Raw genomic sequence first — 25348 nt, 5'->3', positions numbered from 1 at the left:
CTGAGCTTCAAGCTGCATGTTAAAATGAAATAATGGCTCTATTAGAAGTATTGTGAACAGAAAGACTGCTGGACATGAACTTCTATTCTTGCCACATCCAAGGTTGTTGCATCTCTTCTGACCTTTCCTCCTCTAATCTCAGATATGGACGAGGTCCTAGTCTTTTTAAGATCATTACCTTAGGTGTGTACATTGGATTCCATCTCTTCCCACCTTTGCATTTTATCTGTTATTTTTTCTTGTCTGGTTAGTCTTTTCCCACTGACTTTTTCATGAAACATACTTGGATCTTTTTTATTTTTTTTGTCTTTTATATATTCATTCATTCATTCATTCATTCATTCACTGAGGGAACACAAGCAGGGGGAGTGAGAGAGGGAGAAGCAGGCTTCCCACCAAGCGCTGAGCCCAATTCGGGGCTTGATCCCAGGCTCCTGGAATCATGACCGGAACCAGAAGCAGATGCTTAACGACTGAGCCACCCAGGCGCTCTAGAATCTTTTTTAATTTTGAATACTTCCTCTTGATTATATCTCACTTTTAAGTTGCTGCTCTTATCCTTTCCTTTGCTGTCCTATCTTTTGGGGTTTAATTTCCACTTTGTGCTTGTATTTACTATTTAACCTGTAATCTGGCTTCTGCCACTTTTTCTCTAAATTGCTTTGGAAAAGATTAGTAGTTATTGTCTAATTGTCAGATTCTATGCTTCTTTCTTCTTGACTCTTACATACTCTTGTCTTGTTCTTTTTAAGTTTTTGGTGTATTTTTTTTTTTTTTTTTTAATTAACCTCTGATTAGTGTGTCATTTTCCCTCTTAGGACAAGAGTGAGGTTTAGTTCTTTCTTGGTCTTTTTGGTCTTTTTTTTTATTCCAACAGAAGTATTCTCTTAAGAAATGTACATTTTGGGAAGGCCAATACTTAGGTACTAGAATGACAGTTTGAGGGTGAGGTTTGCAAGTATTAATGGGGATATAAACAGTAGAACTGTGAGCTTGGTTTGGGGATATGTATTTTAAAAATGGGTCATCAGGGGACGCCTGGGTGGCTCAGTTGGACGACTGTTTTCGGCTCAGGTCATGATCCGGGAGTCCCGGGATCGAGTCCCGCATCGGGCTCCCAGCTCCACAGGGAGTCTGCTTCTCTCTCTGACCTTCTCCTCACTCATGTTCTCTCTCACTGTCTCTCTCTCAAATAAATAAATATAATCTTTAAAAAAAAAATGGGTCATCAGTATTTCATTATAATTTTATATGTAGAAAACAAAATTTTAGATAATAGAAGCTTCTGCCTCTCTGCCTACTTGTGATCTGTATCTGTCAAATAAAATAAATAAAATCTTTAAAAAAAAAAAAAAAGGAAACTCCTTGGCAAAGTCTTGCCTAAATGAGATTATAGAAAAAACTGATTTTTAAGGATGAGGGATGGTTGGGCTTGTATGGATTCCTGGTCAAGAATTAGAATTTTGTGGCGTGCCTGGGTGGCTCAGTTGGTTGAGCGTCTGCCTTGGGCTCAGGTCATGATCCTGGAGTCCCAAACCAGGCCCTGAGTCAGGCTCCCTGCTAAGCCAGGGAGTCTGCTTCTCCTTCTGTCCCTCCCCCTGCTCATGTGTGCATACACACACTGTCTCTTTCTTTTATTTATTTATAAGTAAATAAATAAAATCTTTTTAAAAAATTAGAATTTTGCAATCTTTCAATAAGCTACTCTCTTTCTAGCCCCCAAATAAATGTCATAGCACCCTAGTGAGCTGGTAGAACTACCTTATCATTCTTTTTTTGTCTTTAGATAGGGGAGAGTCCATTTAAAGGTGTAAGATACCAATCCCACTTCTAGCACATACTTGTTTTAGATATTTGGACATGTTATCTTCCCAAGAGAAAATGAAATAACACATATTTTATTCACACACACACACACACAAGCTGAAGCACAGTGACTAGAAACTCAATACTCTTTTTCTCTAGAAAGTTAATTTTTTTCTATTTCAGGTCTAATCCTGCTACAGATTTGTTCTGTTTCATTTCAAGGCAGCCCATTGACTCAGTTTTCTCATATTGAATTATTTCTCTTTTTCACCAGATTTCTTAATAAAATTCTGTAAGTTTTCACCTTTACTCTTTCATCTTTTATCCTCTTTCTTAGTATTTTTGTCTTTACTATTTCAGTTATTATTCTCTCTTCAGCCCGCCCTAATAGTCTGTTTTTTTGCTCCCACCCTCGGTAGAAACTGTGAAGGCCTACAGGGACCTCATTGTTACCATGTTCAGTGAGTTCCCTTTTTCTTTTTCTGGGCTCTTTTATTTTTCTTTTTGTAGCATTTTGTTATGTCTTATTTTTATAAGCCATCTTTAAACCTTTGTGTAAAGAAGGGAATGAACATAAATTAGAAGTTAAAAAATCAACACCGTATTCCATCCTGAAACTTTGCTATTTTCCCCCTCCCCTACCCAATTTTGTTGCTTCCCCAATTTTCTGACCACTCTTTTTCTTCCATAGTTTCTATTTAGTCTGCCTTCTTCTGCCCACCCCCACCTTAAAGCGTGGTATGGTTTTTGAAACAGGAAAATTTTTAATGAGATCTGCATTTACTTAACAAGATTCAAAAATTTCAAAAGTCTGCCACATATGCTTTATTTTTATTTTTTTATTTGCTGCAATATTTTAAATTACCCCAATAAAAACAGGCCCACAGTTTAAATACTGCTCCTGTAGGTTCTGCCCTAACTTCTTTTTCTCATTATGTATGTTCTTAGAAAATCTTACTCATTCCTGTAGCTTCATGTACTGTCTGCTGATAACTTTGTTAAGTCCACCTCTCCATTGTATTACAGACCAGTATTTTACTTTTCCTAGTAGGGGCACCTGGGTGACCTAGTCTGTTGTGTCCAGTTCTTGATTTTGATCAGGTCATAATCTTTGGGGGTCCTGGGATTGAGCCATATCAGCTCCGCACTTGGCAGAGAGCCTCCTTGGGATTTATTTTCTCTTTTCCTCTTTCCCCCTCCCTCTCTCCTGCTCCACCTATCCTCCCACTTGCACATTCTCTCTCTCTCAAATAAATACATCTTTATAAGTCAATAAATAAATATTTCTAATATACATATCCAGTCATTCTATAGTATTCAAAAATTTTAAAGTCTAAAATAATAATACTATTTCTTTCTCATTTTAAGATTTTATTTATTTGAGAGCATGAAAGCACAAGCTAGGGGAGGGGCAGATGGAGAGGGAGAGAGAGAATCTCAAGCAGATTCCCTGTTGAGCACAAACCCCCAACATGGGGCTTGGTTCTAGAAGGACCCCAAGATTATGACCTAAGCCAGCCAAAGTCAAACATTTAACTGACCGAGCCACCCAGGTGCCCCATTTCTTTCTCATTTTTATACCCACTTTCCCCTTCTTTTTTTAAACTTCTTTATATCTTTATCATATAGCTTCTAGGCACTCACTTAAAGTATGAGAGTCTTCTTTGTCTCCCCCCTTTTTTTAATATCCCATATTTAATTAGTCCTCAAGTCCCATTAGTCCCTTTTTCTTGGTTATCTTTTACCCATTCTTTTCTTACTTCTGGTACATTAGGGCTTTATTTATCATCTTTCATATGATAGGTTCTCCGTTTTATTTTTCTGATTTTTTTTTTTTTTTTTAGTAAAGATTTTTTTAATTTGAGAGAGAGAACAAGCACAGAAGCAGTGGGAGGGGAGGGGCAGAGGGAGAAGCAGATTCCTCGCTGAGCAGGGAGCCTGATGCAGGGTTCAATCCCAGAACCCCAGGATCATGACCTAGGCTGACAGCAGACACGTAACTGACTGAGCCACCTAGGCGCCCCTCTCTGGTATCCTTTTTTATTTTTTTCCAATCTAACCATGATTTCTTTTTTTTTTCCCCTGCTCAGCATCTCTCAGATATGAGAGAAAAAGGCAGGTGTTTTAAACAGATCATGTCCTCAGAGAGGGCTGGGACCAGGTCTTATTTTTCTAATTTTAGCTTTACTACCTTTCTGTTGATAACCTGGCAAATAGTAAGTCTGTGATAAATGAATGAAAGTGGATACTATCTTGAATCTCTGCCTACATTCTTGAGAATATTGCTTGTTCTTTTACAGTTTAATTTTGATTTTACGAACTTTACTAACTAGAAGCATTAAAGATCCGATCTGTTAAAATACTAAATTAAAAAAAATAATTACAGTCTTAAAGAAATTTGGTTATTTTTCCTCCTAAAAGTGAAGTGGCTGCTCATTGGTAGGGTTAAGCAAAATGTATATAATGCATTATTTCTGCATATATATATCCATTTTCCTGACAAGAAGATAATAATTAGTATTGTTACTATTGTTATTTTAGCTTAGATTATAGGAAACTTGATTTTATGTAATTTTAGTAGTGATTTGTGTACGGGACAGTAGTTTATCAAACTTTTTAAATTATTTTTTATTTATCTGTTTATTATTCTAAATATTTCTAATTTTCTTCTAGGACCAGTTTGGACAACATATAAAAGCAGATGTGCACTTGAATTTTTATGTTTATTATGGTCCTGATCGTATAAGAGACCCAGCCTTGCTTTCAAAACAGGATATTGTTTTGACTACATACAACATTTTAACTCATGACTATGGAGTAAGTATACCGAGACTCATTTTAGAAGTTGAATATAAGAAATAAGCTTCAGGTTTCAAAAGTGTTCTAAAGTTCAGACTTTAGATTTAAATTCTAGGTTTAAATGGTAGCCCTGCTATTTCCTAGCTGTCGTCCTTTGAGCAACATACTTCCCAGCCTTGGTGCTTCAGTTTTTTCATCTGTAAAATAGGAGTAAATAATACTTCATAAGTTTTGGGGCATTTAATGATGTATGTATATAGTGCTCAAAGCAACCTAGTGGGTGTTGATATTAAAGAATAATAATTTGTGTTTACCAAATTACATGAAGTGTACCATTTTACTTTCCTGTGTTTTTTAATTCACATGAAACATTTATTTCAGACTAAAGGTGATAGTCCATTGCATAGCATAAGGTGGCTGAGAGTGATCCTGGATGAAGGACATGCCATCCGAAATCCGAATGCTCAGCAGACAAAAGCTGTACTTGATTTAGAAGCAGAAAGAAGATGGGTATTAACAGGTAAAAAGGTTATGTTTTTTTTTAAAAAAATTAATTCTCAAATATGTATCATTAAGTAAGTTTTAGTGAGGTAACTTTGTAAACTTCACATGTATATAAAGTTTGTCCATAATTATAAAAGTCTTTTAATAAAGTATTTTGACTTGTTTTTCACAGTTGCCTATGCTGTGGCAACATTTGAATTATAGTCAGTTTATGGAACAAATCACTAGACTTTTTTTTTGAACTTTGGAAATTCATTAAACACTTAAATTCTCCAATCAGAATTTTGATTTCTCTGTTTCTTATCTTGAAGCCAGGCCTGTTTGCTACTTGTGACACCTCTACTGGGACATGGGGAAGACAGTATAAACTCAGATTCATTTTTCCTTCTTGCTAGTACTGCTGATTTAAAATCAAATAAACAAATGTTCTTGGATAAGGAGAAAGTTGAATTTACTGGACCTATGGTCTTTTTCTTTGTTAGTATGGTAGTTGAGAGCAAAAATTATAGCAAAACTTCATTTTGAGATTACGTATATGTTTAACAATGGATTATAGTTATACCTTGATAGTTAGTGGGTGTTCCTGGTGCAGAATGCCCATTTTCAACTCTTGTTTCCTCTGATTGGGTGAGATGGATATTCTGAATGGATACACTATAGAGTTACAACAGTTTTCTTTTATTTTTAGGTACTCCGATTCAAAATTCTTTAAAGGATTTGTGGTCTCTTCTTTCCTTTTTAAAACTTAAACCGTTTCTTGATAGAGAATGGTGGCATAGAACAATACAACGTCCTGTCACAATGGGAGATGAAGGAGGACTTAGGTAAGTAATCTCATGTAAACTGATTAATATTGGCAACAAATAACTGTAAGCAGCTTGAACCAATTGTCACTTTATTATTTTAACTTCACTGTTGGCTTTCTTCCAAGAGTGTTTATAGCTTAATGTCTTTGGCTCTCAGAGCCTAGTGATTCTTGTTTGGGGATGCAAGGATTTCTAACTACCACTAAAACATAAGCCTTCCCTTTCTTTGTTTTTAACCAAACAGAAAGGAAAGGCAGAGCTTTGTAGTCTTTGTGTGTTTCTGTTGCCCTTGAAATCACCATTAATTAATTAAACAATGACAGGAAAAACTGTATGCTCTGAGGATCTAATGTGCATTAAATTTTCACAACTTATGTAGCTTTTATATAGTGGTAATTGAATGGTAGGACATACACTGGCATCCATAAGAGTTTAAGAAAGAAAGTTGTTTCTCATGGAGACAGATAAATGAAATTTAGCTTGGTATGGTAGCTATTTCACAGGGTACTGTCTAATATGTGGCTTAAGGTTTTTGCCTAGAGCAGTGATTTTTAGAGTTTGGGATCCATTAGCAGGTCGTAAAATCATTATAAAGATGGCATCAAATATTATAAAAGAAAATGAAATAGTAGAAGATTTAAAGAAATTTAAATCGTCACACATTATTTTGTGAAAGGTTTCTGTTACATGTGTATGTGTTTATATATATATATATTTGCTGGATGGAATAAAATGTGTTTCTTATTGTGGTTATAGCGAAAAAGGTTCAGCAGCCACCAACCTAGTTTACAGAACAGTCTGCTTGATTCTCAGAATCAACTGTGTAAATTCTTTTTTTTTTTTTTTTTTTTTTTAAAGATTTTATTTATTTATTTGAGAGAGAGAGACAGTGAGAGAGAGCATGGGCAAGGAGAAGGTCAGAGAGCGAAGCAGACTCCCCATGGAGCTGGGAGCCTGATGTGGGACTCGATCCCGGGACTCTAGGATCACGCCCTGAGCCGAAGGCAGTCGTCCAACCAACTGAGCCACCCAGGCGTCCCTCAACTGTGTAAATTCTAATTTAGGAAATTGTATTTATATATCAGTGTTAGGAAAAACCTTTCCTTAAAAACCTTTCTTTCTGTAAAGAATTGATGTGCCTCCTTTTTTTCTGATGTTGAGAAGGGAGTGTAAAGGTTGTAGATCCTAGAAGGCATTTCTCCCTCTTCTGAACTGTCACATCATGTTTGAATTTTTTTTGGCATCTTTGTAAAAATTATTTTTGTTCTTTGGTTTTTATATTACTGAAAAATTTTTTTGAAGATAAGATCTTTCCACATATTTGTTTTATGATATTTAGTATAATGCCTTATACTTTGTGTAGGTACTTAAGAATGTGAATGTTGAATATTAGGTGATATAGTTGACAGAAGTGAGAAATAAGTTCATGAATAGAACAAAAAGAAGGAGAAGCTAAGAAAAATAAAGACAGGATAAAAGAAGATTAAATTGTGACAGGTACTGAATTGAGGGCAATGAATGCATTATTGTTATATTTTTCTATTGGTAGAATATATGTCTGATTATCAGATTGGATAAGATTAAAAACAAAGGGATCTTTTTAAAAAAAAACTTGACTTTGCTTCTTAAATAGTAGTAATATATTGTTCTTTTTTGTTCTTGTTGAATCAACTTATATAGAAATAAAAGGTTATGTAATTATTTTATTTTGACTTAGGCGCTTACAATCCCTAATTAAAAATATTACCCTAAGAAGAACAAAGACCAGCAAAATCAAAGGAAAACCTGTTTTGGAGTTACCAGAACGTAAAGTATTTATTCAGCACATTACACTTTCAGATGAAGAGAGAAAAATTTATCAGTCTGTGAAAAATGAAGGCAGAGCTACTATTGGAAGGTATGGAAAAAAGAAAGCTATTTTAGAAAATAATTTTTATTTTCTTTCCAATTTAACTGAATAGTATTGCTTAGAAATGTTAGGAAAGTCTGAAGTATACAGAAAGATAACTTGCCTCTTGATTTAAATTTCTTTTTACAAATTAGTTGAAGTAAATGAAATAGTATTATAATTTACAGGTGAGTAATTCCTTAAGTTAGGAAAAAATTAAAAGTTTACATGAAGTGGCAAGTTCTGAGTGGCTAGTGAGAAGACCTTGCTTGCTTCTATTCCTGGCTGTCTATCAGGGGAGTAGATAAAAACATTGAGAAAAGTACATATAGTGAGAGATAATAAACCTATTTAAGGAACAAAACCTTGGGGAATGCCCATATTTAAGAAATAGGAAAACAAAGAGAAATTACCGTAGAAGATTCTGTGAAGAACAGAATTAGTAAGAAAAGTAAACTGTTGGGAGAATCCCATGAAAGCATAGTCAAGAAAGAGGGAATGGTTAATAGTATCACATGATGCAGAGACTTAGAAAAGCTGTTTAATTTGGTGATTCAGAAGTTACTGGTGTAAACTCTTAGTATAGTTTTACCAGAATACTGAGGTGTGGACCACAAAGAAGTGGCAGCAGTAGGTAGGGGTGAGACCATTTTTCATGACGTTTGCAGAAGGAAGAAGAAAGTAAGACTGGTACATAGGACTGATAGTTGGTTGCTCTGTCAATTTTTTTGCATTTTATTTGGGTAAACTGCTTTGAGGAGAGACCGTGGAAGAGACTACAGATAGAGAAAAGAATAAAGCAAATTGGTGGAGAAAAATGAAGCCTAGTGGGTTGTAAAGAGTACAGTCAGTGAAATAGAAGGCAAGGGTATCTACAGGGAAAGGTGACGGGAAGTTGAGGAAGATCACAGGATTACAGCCATTCTAAAAAGTTGTAAGGTTCTTAATGTGGGCTTAATAGGCTTTCTGTAGTATTGGATATATGTAGAAGTCAATACGACTTTCCAAACAGCACGTGAAATCTTGGGAATAGGAATTATGAAGTAGATAATAAAGGGATTGGGGATTGGTAGAAGGTAAGAAATTCTAGTTGAGGCAAGAACATGTTCGATGTGAGTGCCCATGCACCAGAATGAATAGAAGTGAAGGCAGAAGAGGGCAGAGAAAATAGGGGAATCTTCAAATTTAAAAACTTCACTAGAATACAAAGCAGGTTTAACAGGAATTAGATTGAAAAAGATTGTTCTAACTAAGCAAGTGATTTCAGAGTTCAAAATCTTTCAGTGGTGTTTGAAATTTTCTTCATATTCATTCTGTCAACCAAAATGTAATATGTGCCTGTGTAACACATATTGGGATATAGCATTAAAAAAACAGACAAGAATCTCTGCCCTCAAGGAGTTTATATTTTAACGGAGGGGAACAGACAATTTTAAAAAATAAAATTTGATGGAAAAAAAGCAGAGAAAAGGAATGGAAAATGGTGAAGACCTTACTGAGAAGGGTCTATGTGGGAAAAGATCTAAAAAGAGAGTGGAGTTAGGAGACATTTCAGGCAGAGGGAGCCACAAGTGTAAAGCCTCTGAGTTAAAAGAATATTCAGTGAGCTTGAAGAACAGCAAAGAGGGAAGTGTTGCTGGGTAATATGAGCAAGATCTCATGATGTCAGAGATTGGAGTGGGAGTACATGACAGTTTCATAAGGCATTGCACATATTTCAAGGACTTTGGATTTTACTTTTTATTAGATTAGAAAACTTTGAAGGGTTTTAACCCAGGAGAGTGACATAATCTTATTTATATTTTAAAAGGATCACTGGCTGCTGTGTTAAGATTGATATTCTAGCAGTAAGGGCATAAATAGGGATAAATGGCAATAAAGAAAGAGATCATGGTGTTCACTACAGTAGTAGTAGTGATGAAGGGGGTGAAAAACAGTTGGGTTCTGTTATAGTTTGAAGGCAAAGCCAGCAGAACTTCCTGACTGATGTGGTATGGGGAGTGAGAGAGAGGAGTCAAAGGTAACAGCATGATTTTTCACGTAAGTGTGACTGGAAGTTTGGTATTACCATTTGCTGAACTAGGTCTATGGGAGGAACAGAGGTTTTTTTCAGGGAAGATCAGTTCAGTTTTGGGCCCATTGATTGCATGATGGCCTCTGAGATTTCTAAGTGGAGATGTCTTAGAAATCTAAGTGGAGTTAGATACAAGGTTAGAGTTCATGGAATGTTCTTGATGTTAAATTTGAAAGTCACCTGTGGTTAGTCACCTGATGGTTAGTTAAAGCATGAAACTGGATGAGATCACCAAGAATGAGTGAAGTTGGAGAACAGGTCTAACAAAGAAGACAGGAATGGCTAGTGAGGTTGGAGGAGGCTTCTGCTCTAAATATCTGGTACTCAAAAGGGATTTGTTAAACTGAAGTGCTGACTATTAGTGTAATAAGTGACCATGCCAGGGAATAGACTGTTTGTAAAGGTTATTCTGTTTGAAAAGTTTGAGAAGAATAACTTTATTGAAACCTTAGAAAATAGGTTATTTTTATTCTTTTTAATATGTAGTACATTTAGTAACATTTACTGAGCACTTTTTAGGTGTTAATGCATTTATTTAAGTGCTTTATATGTGTTTTTTAAAGATTTTATTTATTTAGGGGCACCTGGGTGGCGGCTCAGTTAGGTGTCTGCCTTCAGCTCTGGTAGTGATCCCTGGGGTCCTGGAATTGAGCCCTGCGTTGGGCTCCTTGCTCATCCGGGAGCCTGCTTTTCCCTCTCCCTCTCCCTGCCACTCCCCCTGCTTGTGCTCTTTCTCAAATAAATGAATAAAATCTTAAAAAAAAAATTTTTTTTTAAATTTAATCCAAGTGCTAGTGGGGGGGTGGGCAGAGGGCAAAGGAAAAAGAATCTCAAGTAATCCTCTGGGAACAGAGCCCAACACAGGATGGATCTTCAGAAGCCTGTACTGTCATTGTTCTGGTGTACTTCTATTGAAAAACCTGATTTTTATTTATTTATTTTTAAAAAATTTACTTATTTAACAGATCACAAGTAGGCAGAGAGAGAGAGGGGGGAAGCAGGCTCCCCGCCAAGTAGAGAGCTTGATGCGGGGCTTGATCTCAGGACCCTGGGACCATGACCTGAGCCGAAGGCAGAGGCTTTAACCCACTGAGCCACCCAGGCGCCCCAAGAAAACCCTGATTTTATTTTATTTTTCTGGAAACATATACCATTTAAATCTGGATTCCCCCGCCCCGCCCCACTCCCTTTCCTATCAGGTTTTCTTTAAATGTTTTCTTTTCCATTATTTTATCTTCATGTGTGTAGGATGTTCTTTGTTCCATAGGTAAAATTTTATTATGTTTTTGTTTTTCTTTTTATCTCTTATGTTTCCCACATTTTTTTTTTCACAGTGGTTTGTCTCTTTTATGCTGGTTTCAGTGTGGCTTTCATTTTTCTGATGGTTCACTTTTCTCTTTTATACTACTGAGCTGTACCACCTCATTTTTCATCTCTGTTATTTCGCTGTGATGGTAAATCATGGCAGTATCCTTGCTCATAATTTTTATTTGCTTTATGGCAGCCTTTTTTGATGAATATTCTTTCACTGCCATTTGTTCTCCATTGCTCTTTGCTGATTATTACTTATATTTGAGTATCTTGAATTCTGGCTTAGTTATTTGCAAGAGGTTAATATGAATGGGGTGAGAAGGCATAGCGTGTCCCAGATCAATAGGAAGTATCCTTGTTAATTATGTCTCAGGGTTATAGCTGAGTTGTTTCAGGTTTTATTTGTGTTTACACAACAAAGATCAGAAGCTGTAGGGTTCTTTATAATGTGGACTCTAGTGCCTATAATCTTTTCTGAAAACACAGTAGGTTTGCTATGTTTCCTTATTTAGCTTGCCTTCTCGTTTTGATATAAAACTTGTCCATGTAAGTTCAGACCACAGCCATGCACCCTGGTTTTGTTTTTGCACATGAAGGATACTGATTTTACCTTCAGGGCTTGCCATCTCTTGAAGAATTGTTCTCTGGCGGGTCTGTTTGAGATCTGGAGTCCTTCTTTTGCAATTGGCAGCCATTTCTGATATATATTCCTCTATGGTTACAATCTCTTGTGGTTTCATTAAAGATAGTTTTGACGTGATTTCCAGAGAAAAGAACAATGCCATTTTTATTCCACCTTTTAGAATAGGGAATGATATTTAGAGGCCTTCATAATATTTAACATTTTTTACCCCTAGGTATTTTAATGAAGGCACTGTCCTTGCGCACTACGCAGATGTCCTGGGTCTTTTGCTTAGATTGCGGCAGATTTGTTGTCATACTCACCTTCTTACAAATGCAGTGTCTTCCAGTGGTCCCTCAGGTAAGTAGATGTGATTTGTTTACACTATTATATTTGTCAAGAATATTTAAATCAGAATGAAATTTTTTGTATGGCCTATCGTGTCTTATTTGTCAAATGGACATTGTTTTTAGGATAGGACATAAGTGGAATATACTCTCAAATTCTTAACAATGAAATGGAATAATAGTGATGTCTTCCAGGTGTCTTCCAGTTACACTCTTAGATGATTGTTTCAAATTGGATCTGCCTTTTTTTCTGTGGTAGTATGTGCAGATTGTAATGATGCTTTTGTGTAAGATGTATTACGTGGGTTAGCTACTATTTCAGCTTCTGAATTTTCTTTAAATTTAAATCATGTTTGTCTCCTGTGATAAAGGAAGCCTAAATAAAGACTACCCAAGTAAAACTTTTCCCTATATAAGATGAACTTGTCTAATCATATTACAAATCTTGCTGTGATATTAATTTTTCAGCCTTTTCTCTAGGAAATGATACACCTGAGGAACTACGGAAAAAGTTAATAAGGAAGATGAAGTTAATTCTGAGCTCAGGTTCTGATGAAGAATGTGCAATTTGCTTGGATTCTTTAACAGTTCCTGTCATAACACATTGTGCGCATGTCTTTTGTAAACCCTGTATTTGCCAAGTCATTCAGAATGAGCAGGTTAGTTTTGTACTAGGTACATATTCAGTGTTTGACAGAGTGGTACACTAATCATTCTTGAGTGTAATGAAACCTAAGTCCAACAACTAAAGAGTTTTGCACTTGGATTTACCAGTGCACGTTTTATGGTTAATTATGTATGTCAGTATTTCATATTGATATATTTCTTATAATTAAGCTCTTTTAAACATGAAAAGACAGTACACTTTTAGAGGCATGATCAGTTAGTATCCTAGTTCTGTTGGTAAGATCATTGCTGTCTAATAAATAGATCAATAATGTGAGACACAAAGGTAATTTTCTAGTAGAAAGAGATGTAGTTAATGACATTTTTATCTAATTTATCTAAAACATAAAAATTACTGAGTTAACTTAAGCGTTCAAAGTCTGGTGATATTGTACACATAGAACATATCTCAGTTTGGCTTCACCATAGTTCAAGGGCTTAATTGTCTCATTTGTTTATTGGATAAGGTAGGCCTGGATTCTTATGTATGGTATAATTTTTTGAAGTGGAATAATCCTTTAAGCAGTTCTTCAGCAGAGGTAGAGGTGTATTTGTTTGTTTTTAAATATTTTCATTGGCATAGGTATAGAAAAAAATGCACAAGTCATGATTGTACAGTTGAGTGAATTATGAAGTAAATACATCCATGTAACTACTATCCTGGTCTCCTTGTGTCCCCTTCTAATCAGTTACTTTCTCCCTGCTCCCTAAAGGCAATAGCACTATACTTTTAACATTGTTTCAGTTTCAGATTATTTTATTTATTTATTTTTGGTAACGGTATTTGGTATATAGTAATGTAGGACATATTAGCATGTCTTGGTACAAATGGACACAACAAATACTGCTTTGGATGAGTCTGATAGGATTTAACAGGTCTACAACAGCTTTATAAGCCATTAAGAAGGATATTTTTTTCTTCTAAAAAACCATTTCAAATAGTGTGCTGTATTGTAGTTAGGTTCAAGATACTGTTACTCATGGTTTCTTTATTTGTCTGCAAATAGTACAGTTCACCATGAACAATGTAGGAGTTAGGGGTGCCAACCCCCTGTGCAGTTGAAAATCTGCATATCACTTTTGACTCCTTTAAAACTTCTGTCTACTGTTGACTAGAAGCCTTACCAATAACAGTTAACACATATTTTTATGTTATATGTGGTATTTACTTTTTGAAGTTTTTATTTAAGTAATCTCTACAGCCAATGTAAGGCTCACACTCATGACCCCAAGATCAAGAATTGCATGCTCCTCCCAACTAAGCCAGCTTGGTGCCCCTATATGTGGTATTCTTAAAGTAAGCTAGAGAAAATACTAAAATGATAAGAGAATATCCATTTATATTGTACTATATATTATACATATATATATTTGTATATACTATACATAATATATATTATATATGTAAGTACTATGCTGTATTTATTGAAAAAAATCCTACTATAAGTGGACCTCTGGAGTTCAGACCATGTTCCAGAGCAAATTGTATTATAATACTTGTTTGAAGTTCCTGCTGTTAGTCAAGATCACATACTATACTTTAGCTCCCTTTTTTACCCAGTCCTACTTAACACATAGGAATGTTACATCTGTCTGGAGTTTAGCATGTACAAATTTATCTCAAATGGATGAATCTAATAAAAAGTCCAAGAAAGCGTTAGCTATTAAGGATATAGAATTTATCATCTTTTTGAAAATTTTAGGGAAATTTATATTTCTTCTCTGATAAACTTTACTTATATCTTACTCTTATACAGCCACATGCTAAATGTCCTTTGTGCAGAAATGATATACATGGAGACAATTTATTAGAATGCCCTCCAGAAGAATTGGCATGTGACACTGAGAAAAAGTCTAATATGGAATGGACATCTAGTTCAAAGGTAAAATGCACATGGGCAAATATTTGAGTATTTGTTTTACATTTATAAAAGGATACCATGTCTTGGGCACCTGGGTAGCTCCATCAGTTGGGCCTCTGCCTTCAGCTCAGGTCCTGGGATCGAGCTCCATGTCAGGCTCCCTGCTCAGTGGGGAGGCTCCTTCTCTCCCTCCTTCTGCCTGTCCCCACTGTTTGTGCTCTTTCTCACCCTCTAATTAATAGAATCTTTTTTTTTTTTCTTTTTAAAAGGATACCATGTCTTAAAGTAATTCTGCTTTTAACCCTATTGTTATAATATTATACTCTGGGGGCGCCCGGGTGGCTCAGTGGGTTAAAGCTTCTGCCTTCGGCTCAGGTCATGATCCCAGGGTCCTGGGATCGAGCCCCATATCGGGCTTTTCTGCTCAGCAGGGAGCCTGCTTCCTCCTCTCTTTCTGCCTGCCTCTCTGCCTACTTGTGATCTCTGTCTGTCAAATAAATAAATAAAATATTTTTAAAAAAAAAGAATATTATACTCTGTGGGTGTTAACATTTTTATATCTAGTGGTGAGTTTGAGAGGAAAAGAGCTTCAGTTTGAGTGCATTCTTTCAATCTTAGGGTTTTAAAAACATTCGTTTTCTTTGACTTTGGCATTTTAGAGAAATAATGGGGCAGGAACGTTCTTTTCCTAATTTAAAAAAAGTTGTATGTATTTTGCCTATTCAAAATAGAATCTAATGGGTGTCCTCATTTTTTTTTTTTCAGATTAATGCTCTAATGCATGCACTGATTGACTTAAGAAAGAAGAATCCCAACATAAAAAGTTTAGTTGTTTCTCAGTTTACAACATTCCTGTCTTTAATTGAAACACCACTCAGGTAAATTCAATATTGATTCTCACTTTGAGTGAAAGGATTTTGTGTGTTTTGATTTGGTTAGCAAAAAATGTTTTACCAGTTATATTCATTTCATCTATCGAAAATGACAGAATCACAATAAAGAATATTGCCTGGGAGCATAGGATTTTAAAGATTTAGTCCTGACTTTATCAGAAAAAAGAGCAGAGCGTGACATGTTAGTAGATGGGTTAGTATATATTTGTCAAATGAGTAGAAGAATTGGTTGAATGAACAGATTTGTAATTACTTACATTTTTTTAAATCAAATGGAAAGTGTTACTTGTCTTTTTCCACAGAGCCTCTGGATTTGTGTTTACTCGTTTGGATGGTTCCATGGCACAGAAGAAAAGAGTTGAATCAATTCAGTGTTTTCAAAACACTGAAGCAGGATCTCCAACCATAATGCTTCTATCCTTAAAAGCAGGTGGAGTTGGTCTGAATCTTTCTGCAGCTTCTCGAGTGTTTTTAATGGATCCAGTAAGTAGTTCTGTAGACTTTTTGGTATGTTATTAAACTTTAAGATTTTTTTTTTTTTTTTTTTTTTTTATTTGACAGAGAGAGATCACAAGTAGGCAGAGTGGCAGGCAGAGAGAGAGGAGGAAGCAGGCTCCCCGCTGAGCAGAGAGCCCGATGCGGGACTCGATCCCAGGACCCTGACTTTAAAAAAAAATAAACTATTTGGTAAATACCATCAAAGTTGTAACTGATTGTGAAAATTCTTGGTAAAAATAGTAACTTAGTAAATGTGTAATGAGAGCTTTAAGTGCTTTACGTACACCAACTGAAATTCGCACAATATCTCTAGGATACTTCTAGGATGGATCCTTATAAGGTTTTATTATTGTCCTTATTTTATTATTGTCCTTATTTTTACTTCTCTGAAACACAGAGAAATAAAATAACTTGCCAACCTCATGCAGTAATATGCAAACCAGGATTCCATGTTCTTAATTTCTGTGGTTTTCTGCTTCCATATATAAAATTAGTTTCTATTAACTAATAGAAAGTGTAGTGGTTTCATTCATTTGGCCAACAAAAAATGTGAATCCTGCATTGTGTCAGGGAGTCTTACAGGCACCAGGAATCTGGCTATAAACAAGGTAGACAAAGTAGCTACCGTCATGATTTTAATGGTCTGTTTTAATGTGCAAAAAATTAGGTAAAATACAATTTCTTACCTCTGTGCTCAGAGATTAAGGCGTTCTTGCATGAGACCCAGGAAGCTGCATTTTTATAAAGATCATAGGTGATTCAGGTGGAGTTGGTCCAGCATCATAGTTTTAGAAACTAATGCCATTAATGAACAATTTGGGTAAATTTTAGCATCTAATACAGATCACTTGTAGTTGTACAATACAGATCCAGGTGTAGAGTGGGAGCTAAAATTCATTCTTAACTTTATTCACCGAACTGACCTAAGAGAAGCATATATAGAGCAGCACCTTCTTCTAACAGCACATAGTGCTGTAGGCACTCTGGAGTAATTCAGTTTCTAATTTGCACTGGGTTACTGTGTCAGGGCCAGAGGCAACCCTATTTGCTATTTCTGTGATTCACAGATTTAAGATTTGTAGTTTTAGCTTGTTACCTGAAATTCAGAAAATTTTGTTAACAAAGTTCACTGAGATACAAATTTGAGTTATTCTGATTAGGCTAGCTAGTTCATGCATGCACCCATTACCAAGGCTTTTTCCTCAGCTGGGGGTAACCTCCCCAAGTGAAATACCGAACAGAACCACATTTTGACATTCACAGATTTCATACTGATGTTATGGATGGCAGTGATCTATTGTATTTTCTTGCCTTAGTTCTGTGGATGAAGTTTTAAATCTTTGCTAGAGTTTTAATATTTTATGGTTATTATAAAAAAAAGTCATTGTAATTACATATTAAGTTATATTAACTAACCTGATGATAATCTTAGATGATTTTTGGACAAATTCCCAAATTACTTGCTTCTTTTGTTATAATCTTAGTATCTGATACAGAAAAGGTTGTCAATACCAAATATAGTATTATAAAGCCGATCACAGACTGTACTCTTTAGTAGTTTAAAAAAACTGCTAGAATGTTTTAGCAGTTCATAGTAAATTTTCATTGAACACTTCAAATGTTTCTACCTTTAAAATGAAAGCCAGGTCCCAGGAAAATAAGATTAAATCAAAAAAACTTGATTCATGAAAATATTTTACCTTTTCATGGGATGTTGCATTAGAGTTAAGATGTATTTTAAATATTTAGTTTTGGTCTTTTGATAAAGTTAATTACCTTCCTTCATCAGTACTGCTGAAAATGGAAGCTATCAGTTTTATATTATCATGAGATAAATTTGATCCCTGGTAGGGGTACCTAGGTAGCTCAGTTGGCTAAGCATTTTACTCTTGATCTCAGGGTTTTGAGTTCAAGCCCTGTATTGGGGTCCATGCTGGGCATGAGCCTACTTAAAAAAATTTTTTGACTCTGGTAGTCATACTAGATATATATTGCCGCTCACTAGAACGTTCCTTGATAAAATAGAAGACAACAGAAAGGAACGTGTACCTGGGCTCTTGGTAATAACAATTTCAATATGTATTCAATCATGAAATACAGAATATACATAAAATGTGATACTTTTGGAAAATCGTAAGCTAAGTATATTCTTAAAATCTGACTTCTATATGAAAAATCACCCAATACTTAAATTACAATAATAGTAAAATTCCTTTTCTCTAGAGCTCATGGGAACTTTATTTTTTAAGAGATAGGGATGGGAGGGAGACTCTACGCTCAGCACAGAGCCAGATGTGGGGCCCAGTCTCATGACCCCCAGTATATGACCCAATCAAAATCAACAGATGCCTAGCCAACTGAGCCACCCAGGTATCCATCAGTGGAACTTTAAACAGAAGAAAATAACAGCCTAAGTGTGAATCACACTATAAACTTGTCATCAACATAGGCATTTGTGATTTTGTTACATTTTCAGGTGGTATTTTGCTGTATAAAGTTTCCTTTGTCCTAAACATCCTTTAAGAATCATCCCATAGTTTAAAATTTTAATGATCGCTAACCTTGATAGTTCATTATAGTTATTTCCATACCACTTGACTCCTGTCTTTCTAGACAGAAGAACTCTGTATCGTTTTGCTTATTTTTTTCTTTGCTTGTTTCATTCTTCACTTTAAGACAGTCCCCATGATAATACTTGTATTTAATGAGTTAATGTTATTTTAGTTCAATTTAAAGTCAGATTCGGGGCGCCTGGGTGGCTCAGTGGATTAAGCCGCTGCCTTCGGCTCAGGTCATGATCTCAGTGTCCTGGGATCGAGCCCCACATCGGGCTCTCTGCTCAGCAGGGAGCCTGCTCCCCTCTCTGTCTCTGCCTGCCTCTCTGCCTACTTGTGATCTCTCTCTGTCAAATAAATAAATAAATATTCTTTATAAAGTCAGATTCAAATATAGATACAGAAAATTACATCAACAAAGCCTTTAATTTTTAATACTTTTGATTACTCCTGAAAGCTTTTTTTGTGCTTTTATTCAACAAATGGAAGAAAGTGAAAGAAAAAGAATAAAAAGATCAGCAAAAGGGGAGAACACTTTTTCATAAATGGAATAAATTACATCTTTTCTGACATAAATTAAGTCATTTAAGGATGTGTAACCTTTTTTTTTTCCTTTGTTAAACAGACATAGATCAATTTTAAAGTGGAAAAGGTACTATTTGATTACTTAAGCATTGGGTGATTGCTGTGTATTGGGTGATTGCTTTCTATGTATCAGGCACTATATTAGATACTAGAAGCAGTGCAGTGAAATGAGGAATACCTGCCTGTCATAGTTGGGGGTGGGGTATATTTTTTCCCCCAGAGCATTTAGGTCAGTTTCTGAATTCCGTCAGAAAAATCTGAGTCAGTAAAAGGTGAATGAGTAATATTGAAATGAAAGGAATTGGGCAGAACACTCACAGATCAGGGTGGTAATAAAGCAATTCATATTCTTGTTAGGCCTGGAATCCAGCTGCTGAAGATCAATGCTTTGACAGATGCCATAGACTTGGACAGAAGCAAGAAGTTATCATCACAAAAGTGAGTTTTTAAGCCATCTGTTTTAAAATTAGGTTGATGAGGTTTTTAAGATTATACAAATAATGCATGAATGTATTATTATGAAAGACTGCGGTAGAATTAGGCAGAACAAAGTATGAAGGTCAGCTTTAATCTCCTCTAGGGGAAACTACTATCAGTAATTTTACATGTTATTCAAAGTCTCCTTCTCAGTGTTTATATAGATTCATTTGTGTGTATGTCTCTCCTTTAAAAATGTCTCTTAAGGTAAATAAGATCGCCCTTTATTATTCTGCAGCATACTTTGCTCCCTTAACAGTATATATTGGGAACCACCCATGTAAGTACACTACCATAAAAGTACCTATAAACATAGTAAAACATACAGAATATTTACCATTTTATCCAAAGTGTACACTTAAGAGGCATTACATACTTTCACACCGTTGTGTAATTTTTCAACATCATCTGTCCCTAGAACTTTTTCATCTCAATTTGAAACTCAGCCCTCAGCAACCACCCTTATACTTTCTGTGAATTTAATGATTCTACAAACCCATTCTTTTTTTTTTTTTTTTTTTTAAGATTTTATTCATTTATTTGACAGAAATCACAAGTAGGCAGAGAGGCAGGCAGAGAGAAAGGAGGAAGCAGGCTCCCCGCTGAGCAGAGAGCCCAATGCGGGGCTTGATCCCAGAACCCTGGGATCATGACCTGAGCCGAAAGCAGAGGCTTTAACCCACTGAGCCACCCAGGTGCCCCTACAAACCCATTCTTTTTAATATCATATATAGATATATCATAATTTAGCCGGTCTAATATTTTGCTAATAAAAACAATTCCATAATGAGAATTATATTATATGCAAGTACTTCTTCAGGATTAAGAAAACTAGAATTCTGGGGGTACCTGGGTAGCTCAATCAGTTAAACGGCTGCCTTTGGCTCAGCTCATGATCTCAGGGTCCTGGAATCCAGCCGTGTGTTGGGTCTCTGCTCAGTGGGGAGTCCACTTCTCCCTCTGCCCAACTGCCCCTTTCCCCCTATGGGCTTTCTCTCAAATCTTTTTAAAAAAAAGAAAACTAAATTCTGGATTTAGGAGTCTTTAAACTGCTTTCTAAACAGACTTAAAGATGTATGAGAATGATGTAAATTTTTGCTTATGTAATGGTCAGAAAAGTGTTCCTTTAATTTCTGTACATCTAAGACCTTGAGCATACTTATTTTTCACTAATCTATTGTCAGTTAATCTTTTTTCAGTAAATTGTTTTTTTGCCCAGTTTTCATAAAGTACAAATATAGTTTTATAATGTAAAAGACTCCTTTATACACTGATTTTAAATTTGTTACATTAGAAATGGTTTATTTCAAACTCTTTGAACTGGATGTGTTTTTTCATGAAAAAGCTTCAAAAATTTTAAATATATCTTTTTTTTCTACTTATTTGAAGTGTCACTTTTATCATAAACTAATTGGTATATATTAATGTGAATCTCTTTCCAGACTTTGTGTTTCTATTTCTTTGATTTCTTTTCCTATTCCTGGGTCATTACTATTAAAATTACTATGGTTTTCTAAAGAATGCTTTTGTATCTAGCAGAGCAGAGTGCTCTCATTACCCTTCTTTTTGGAAATTTGTTAATACAATTACTTACTCTTAAATTGAGCTTTGGATTTAGGTTACCAGATCTCATTTAAGAAATCTTATTTGGGATTTATTGAAGTTATGATTAATCTGAGAATGATTTTTATAAATATATAAACACTCCTTATAAATAAGGAGTGTTCCCATACAAGAATTTAGTCTCCATTTTTTTTTGGTCTTTTATGTATTTCAGTAATGTTGTATAGTTATTATAGTAACTAGACCTCTATGCAGTGTTGACTAATAGTAGTCATAGTAGTAATTCTTGAACTGTTCCTTTTATTGTTTTACATTGTGACTCCATTGTTCTTGGTAAGTTTCCAGTGGATACGCTTAAGATTAAGGGACATTTATTTATAGGTTAATGAAGATTTTTTTTAATCAAGGTTTTTATCAGAAATGCTTCTTAAGCATCAGTTGAGAAGATGTCTTTTTTTCTTTACTCCATGTTTTAAATTAAACCAGATAAAGGCACATTCTTGCATTTCTGGGAGAATCTCATTTGGCTATTTAAATATAATGCTAAATTTATCTTGCAAGTATTTCAGTTACGGAGTTGCCTATAAAGTTTGCTGGTTTGGTGCTGTTCTTAAGATGTAACTTAAGGCCTTACAGCCATATTCTTTATATAAAAAAACCATATGAGTGATGAGGGAAAACAGTGCTCAGCTCTGGTTATTCTACTGTATTCTAAATATGCTTACTGCATATTGAGAAAAAATTATTAGATATTAGATTATGTATATTATAAAGATTAATAGCTTTCAAAATTGGTTAATCTATGTAATATACTGTAAGAAAGCAAATTTTTTTTATAGTGGACTAACATTTCAACATGTCTTAAGTTTTCATTTTTTTCTATCGAAGATTTTAAATACTGTGACCTAAAAAGTTTTTTTTTTTTTAAAGTTCATTGTGAAGGATTCTGTTGAAGAAAATATGCTGAAAATACAAAACACAAAGAGAGAACTTGCTGCGGGAGCCTTTGGAACTAAGAAAACAAATGCTAATGAAATGAAACAAGCTAAAATTAATGAAATCAGAACTTTAATTGATTTATAATTTGTGGGATTTTGGTAAGGTCAGTTTGATTAGATATATACTGAAATTTTGGAAATGAGAAAATAGTGTTTTAGAAATGAGATCCTAGAGTATGTCTTCTAAAAGAAGTGTATCATTTTATATTAGTAAAGTATTACTGATAATCTCTTCTATATATGAACCTATTTTTAATATTTCAAATAGCAATAAGTTCTGTTATATACTGTGGCCTAAAATAATTTTTTGAGAAAGTTACTTTGTTATTCAGCTTTTCATAGTGTCTTTGCTGAGTATTTTCATATCTTTCAAGTACTCAGCTTTTTCATATTTCAAATAAGGTCAAACCTTTTATAATTTTGACCAAATAAAGAGTTATTTTCTGTGTTGGACACATCTGATTAATCACTAGAGCCTTCCATTTGTGATGTGATGGATTCACAGTCCTTGTAAATGGTTAATACGTAGACTATATACAAGAGATTTTATTACTTTAAAAAACCATATTTGCATTCCAGAATCAAACCTTAAATGAGACTGAAGTCCAGGTTAGCAAGTTAACTTACATTTTTTTTTTAACAGTTTGAGATCTAATTCACATATGTAATTTGCAGTTTTTATGTTTATGAAAATATTAGGAACTGTGTTAGAATACTATTTTTCTCCATTTTTAGTGAAGTAGTACTATTATTGTTTAAATGTAATACAATGTGTTAGTGTGTAAATACAGTCTGTAGGGGTGAGAAGGAACCAATTCTACCCAGTTTAATTTGAATATTTAAATTATGGAAGTGCTGAATAGATATTTCTATATAGAGAGATAATTTTTATTTATGTAGCTTTTTTTAAAAAAATAACTTTATAAATTTTTATAATTCAGAAGACTACTATATGTGAGAGGCGTGATATCTGGATGGAAGTTGGGCTGGATGACCTCCAAAATCGTTTCAACTCTTAAAGACATCTTAATCCTGAATGGAAAAATTTCTTTGTTACGGTGTTTAGAATCAGACATTGATTTTGGAACTTCAGTAATTTCACCCTACATTTATCTATAAAATTAGTCCTCTTTTTCTTGTTAATAATCAGACACAGTAGTTGTTATGGCATTCTAGATGACCCTTTGAGTCACATTTAAACAAGCTCTACATTGGCAATCACGTTAGTGATGTTTTTCCTTAAGGGAAACTTTTTAATCCAAAGAAAGATTACTGTACAGGAGAAGCTTCCTGTTTGACCATGGACACTTAAGAACACTTTTCATTTTACTTATAGTTTTAAGAAAGGACTTAAAGTTGAGCTTGGAGGCAGTGTTGTGTTCTAGAGCATACATCTAGATATGTGCTAAATCTGTCAACAGCTAAATTCTCCCCTCCCTGTGCTTGGTCTTGTGCTCCCAAGGGAACAGTGGATTAAACAGCAAGAATCTTTCCAGCCCTTTTTCTCTTTGGCAGCAGGTAAGGCAGAGGGCTGGTTAAAAGATCAACAGACCTTTCTGTAATGGGTAAAAGTGGAACAGAAATTGGGGTTGGTCCATTAGCATTAGGAGCAATAGGGTATTTCTTTACCTTGTAGAACTAGCATTTCACACACAAAAAAATCAGGTTGATGAAAATCTCATGAAATACAGTATGTGGATTTCTATATACCAATACTCCCATGAGATTAAGTACAAAAAGAATTTTCAGCAAAAATATACACACTTCTCTTGCTTACAAAAGCAAAGCCTTGCAAACTCACTGTAAGTTTGCTTGCGTCTTTACCCATTTACAGACTTGCATTTTTAAGCATTCATAATGATAAATTTGGCAAGTCATTTAAAAAAATACCTGTTTTTGTACAGTCCTCTTAAATGGTGTTAAAATTCATCCTAAGAATATATATAAACCACCAAAATGAAAAGTTCGTATTCTGCTCTACTGTTAATTCTGTTTCATCATTATGTAGAGTAATAGCTTTAGAAGTTATCTTGAAGACATTGTATTCCCACTTGTGGTTCAAACTGAATTTTGTGGTTCAAACTGGATTTTGTTTTAAAATCAATAAAGTTTTAAAAATCAGCTTCTATGCCGTAATTTTTGTGCCTTTTTCCTTGAAGAAAATTTTTATAAATCTCACACTTCTGTGAAGATACCTACTTTACACAATTGTTTTTTACTGACAGTACCTAAAAAGTACTGTAACAAGTTTATTCTTAGCCCTTTATTTTGCTCAAATTGAATTTGCTTAGAAAACACAGTGTGTATATTTTAAAGTTAAGTGCCTTGATTTTCTAAAACATTGGTTCCAGTTATTTTCCTCATCTACCAGGAAAAAAGAATACTTCTATGTAGTGGTATTACTAGATAGCACTCTGTATTTTAGATTTTGCTCTAATCTAGGATTGAAGGAGTAAATCAGGAAAATTTATTACTAGTGAGTACCAATGTAATTATCATCTTCACAGCAGTGTGTGTTTTCTGTTGGGGGAACTCCAAGGCATTGGTGTTTTTTTTTATAGTACTTGCCAAAATTCTATTCATTAGAATTTGGAAGATTCATTAAAGAAGATTCATTAAGAATCTTGTGATACAGACAGAGTTCCAAGTATCAGTTTTGGCTTAATAATAATAACTCGGTTGTTTAACCTTAAGTTTTTAGCTGTATTAGCTATAAAATACTTGCAAAAGGTATAATACAATTTTCCCTCATTAGGAAGTATGTAGTAATCAGGTTCTACATTCTGGAATTTGCTACCTCATTTGTGTAGTACTTGTGAATAAGAAGAGCCAGAAACTGGTCACTGTGAATAATGACTGGGATGCTTCCCTGCAGTACTACCTACTTCAAAGGGAAAACTGTTGATTAGAAAACTTGTAAGCAGATGTCTTCTTTCCCTGTTAATATATTCATATTGCTTGTATGTAATAAGAGACAATAGTCTTCTATATGAACCCACAATAATTTATTTCATTTGAAAGGGCAAATGATTTACTATCAGGATTTTTGATTAAAATGTAGGATGTTTAAATCTTTTTCCAATCCCCTATTCAG

At 34.6% G+C, this 25348-nt stretch overlaps 1 protein-coding gene across 6 annotated transcripts in view; it reads left to right on the top strand.

Moving 5' to 3' along the window:
* HLTF (helicase like transcription factor) overlaps positions 1 to 24375 on the top strand; it is a 54003-nt gene extending 29628 nt beyond the window's left edge. For 2 of the 6 annotated variants that reach the window (XM_044251574.1, XM_044251573.1), the window contains exons 15-25: positions 4480 to 4623; positions 4987 to 5125; positions 5798 to 5933; positions 7633 to 7812; positions 12046 to 12170; positions 12638 to 12816; positions 14581 to 14706; positions 15451 to 15563; positions 15881 to 16061; positions 19574 to 19654; positions 22187 to 24375. In XM_044251574.1, coding sequence (XP_044107509.1) covers positions 4480 to 4623; positions 4987 to 5125; positions 5798 to 5933; positions 7633 to 7812; positions 12046 to 12170; positions 12638 to 12816; positions 14581 to 14706; positions 15451 to 15563; positions 15881 to 16061; positions 19574 to 19654; positions 22187 to 22339 — 1557 coding nt within the window. In that variant the 3' untranslated portion in view covers positions 22340 to 24375. Of the gene's footprint in view, positions 1 to 4479; positions 4624 to 4986; positions 5126 to 5797; positions 5934 to 7632; positions 7813 to 12045; positions 12171 to 12625; positions 12817 to 14580; positions 14707 to 15450; positions 15564 to 15880; positions 16062 to 19573; positions 19655 to 22186 lie in introns of all 6 variants that reach the window. The other 4 variants (XM_044251572.1, XM_044251568.1, XM_044251570.1 and 1 more) reach the window with 3 other exon arrangements.
* The last annotated feature ends 973 nt before the right edge of the window (positions 24376 to 25348 follow it).

Source organism: Neovison vison, chromosome 6 (assembly GCF_020171115.1).
Source record: "Neovison vison isolate M4711 chromosome 6, ASM_NN_V1, whole genome shotgun sequence".
NCBI lineage: Eukaryota > Metazoa > Chordata > Mammalia > Carnivora > Mustelidae > Neogale > Neogale vison.
The sequence above is the reverse complement of the archived record's forward strand: the minus strand, read 5'-3'. Positions and strand labels throughout refer to the sequence as shown.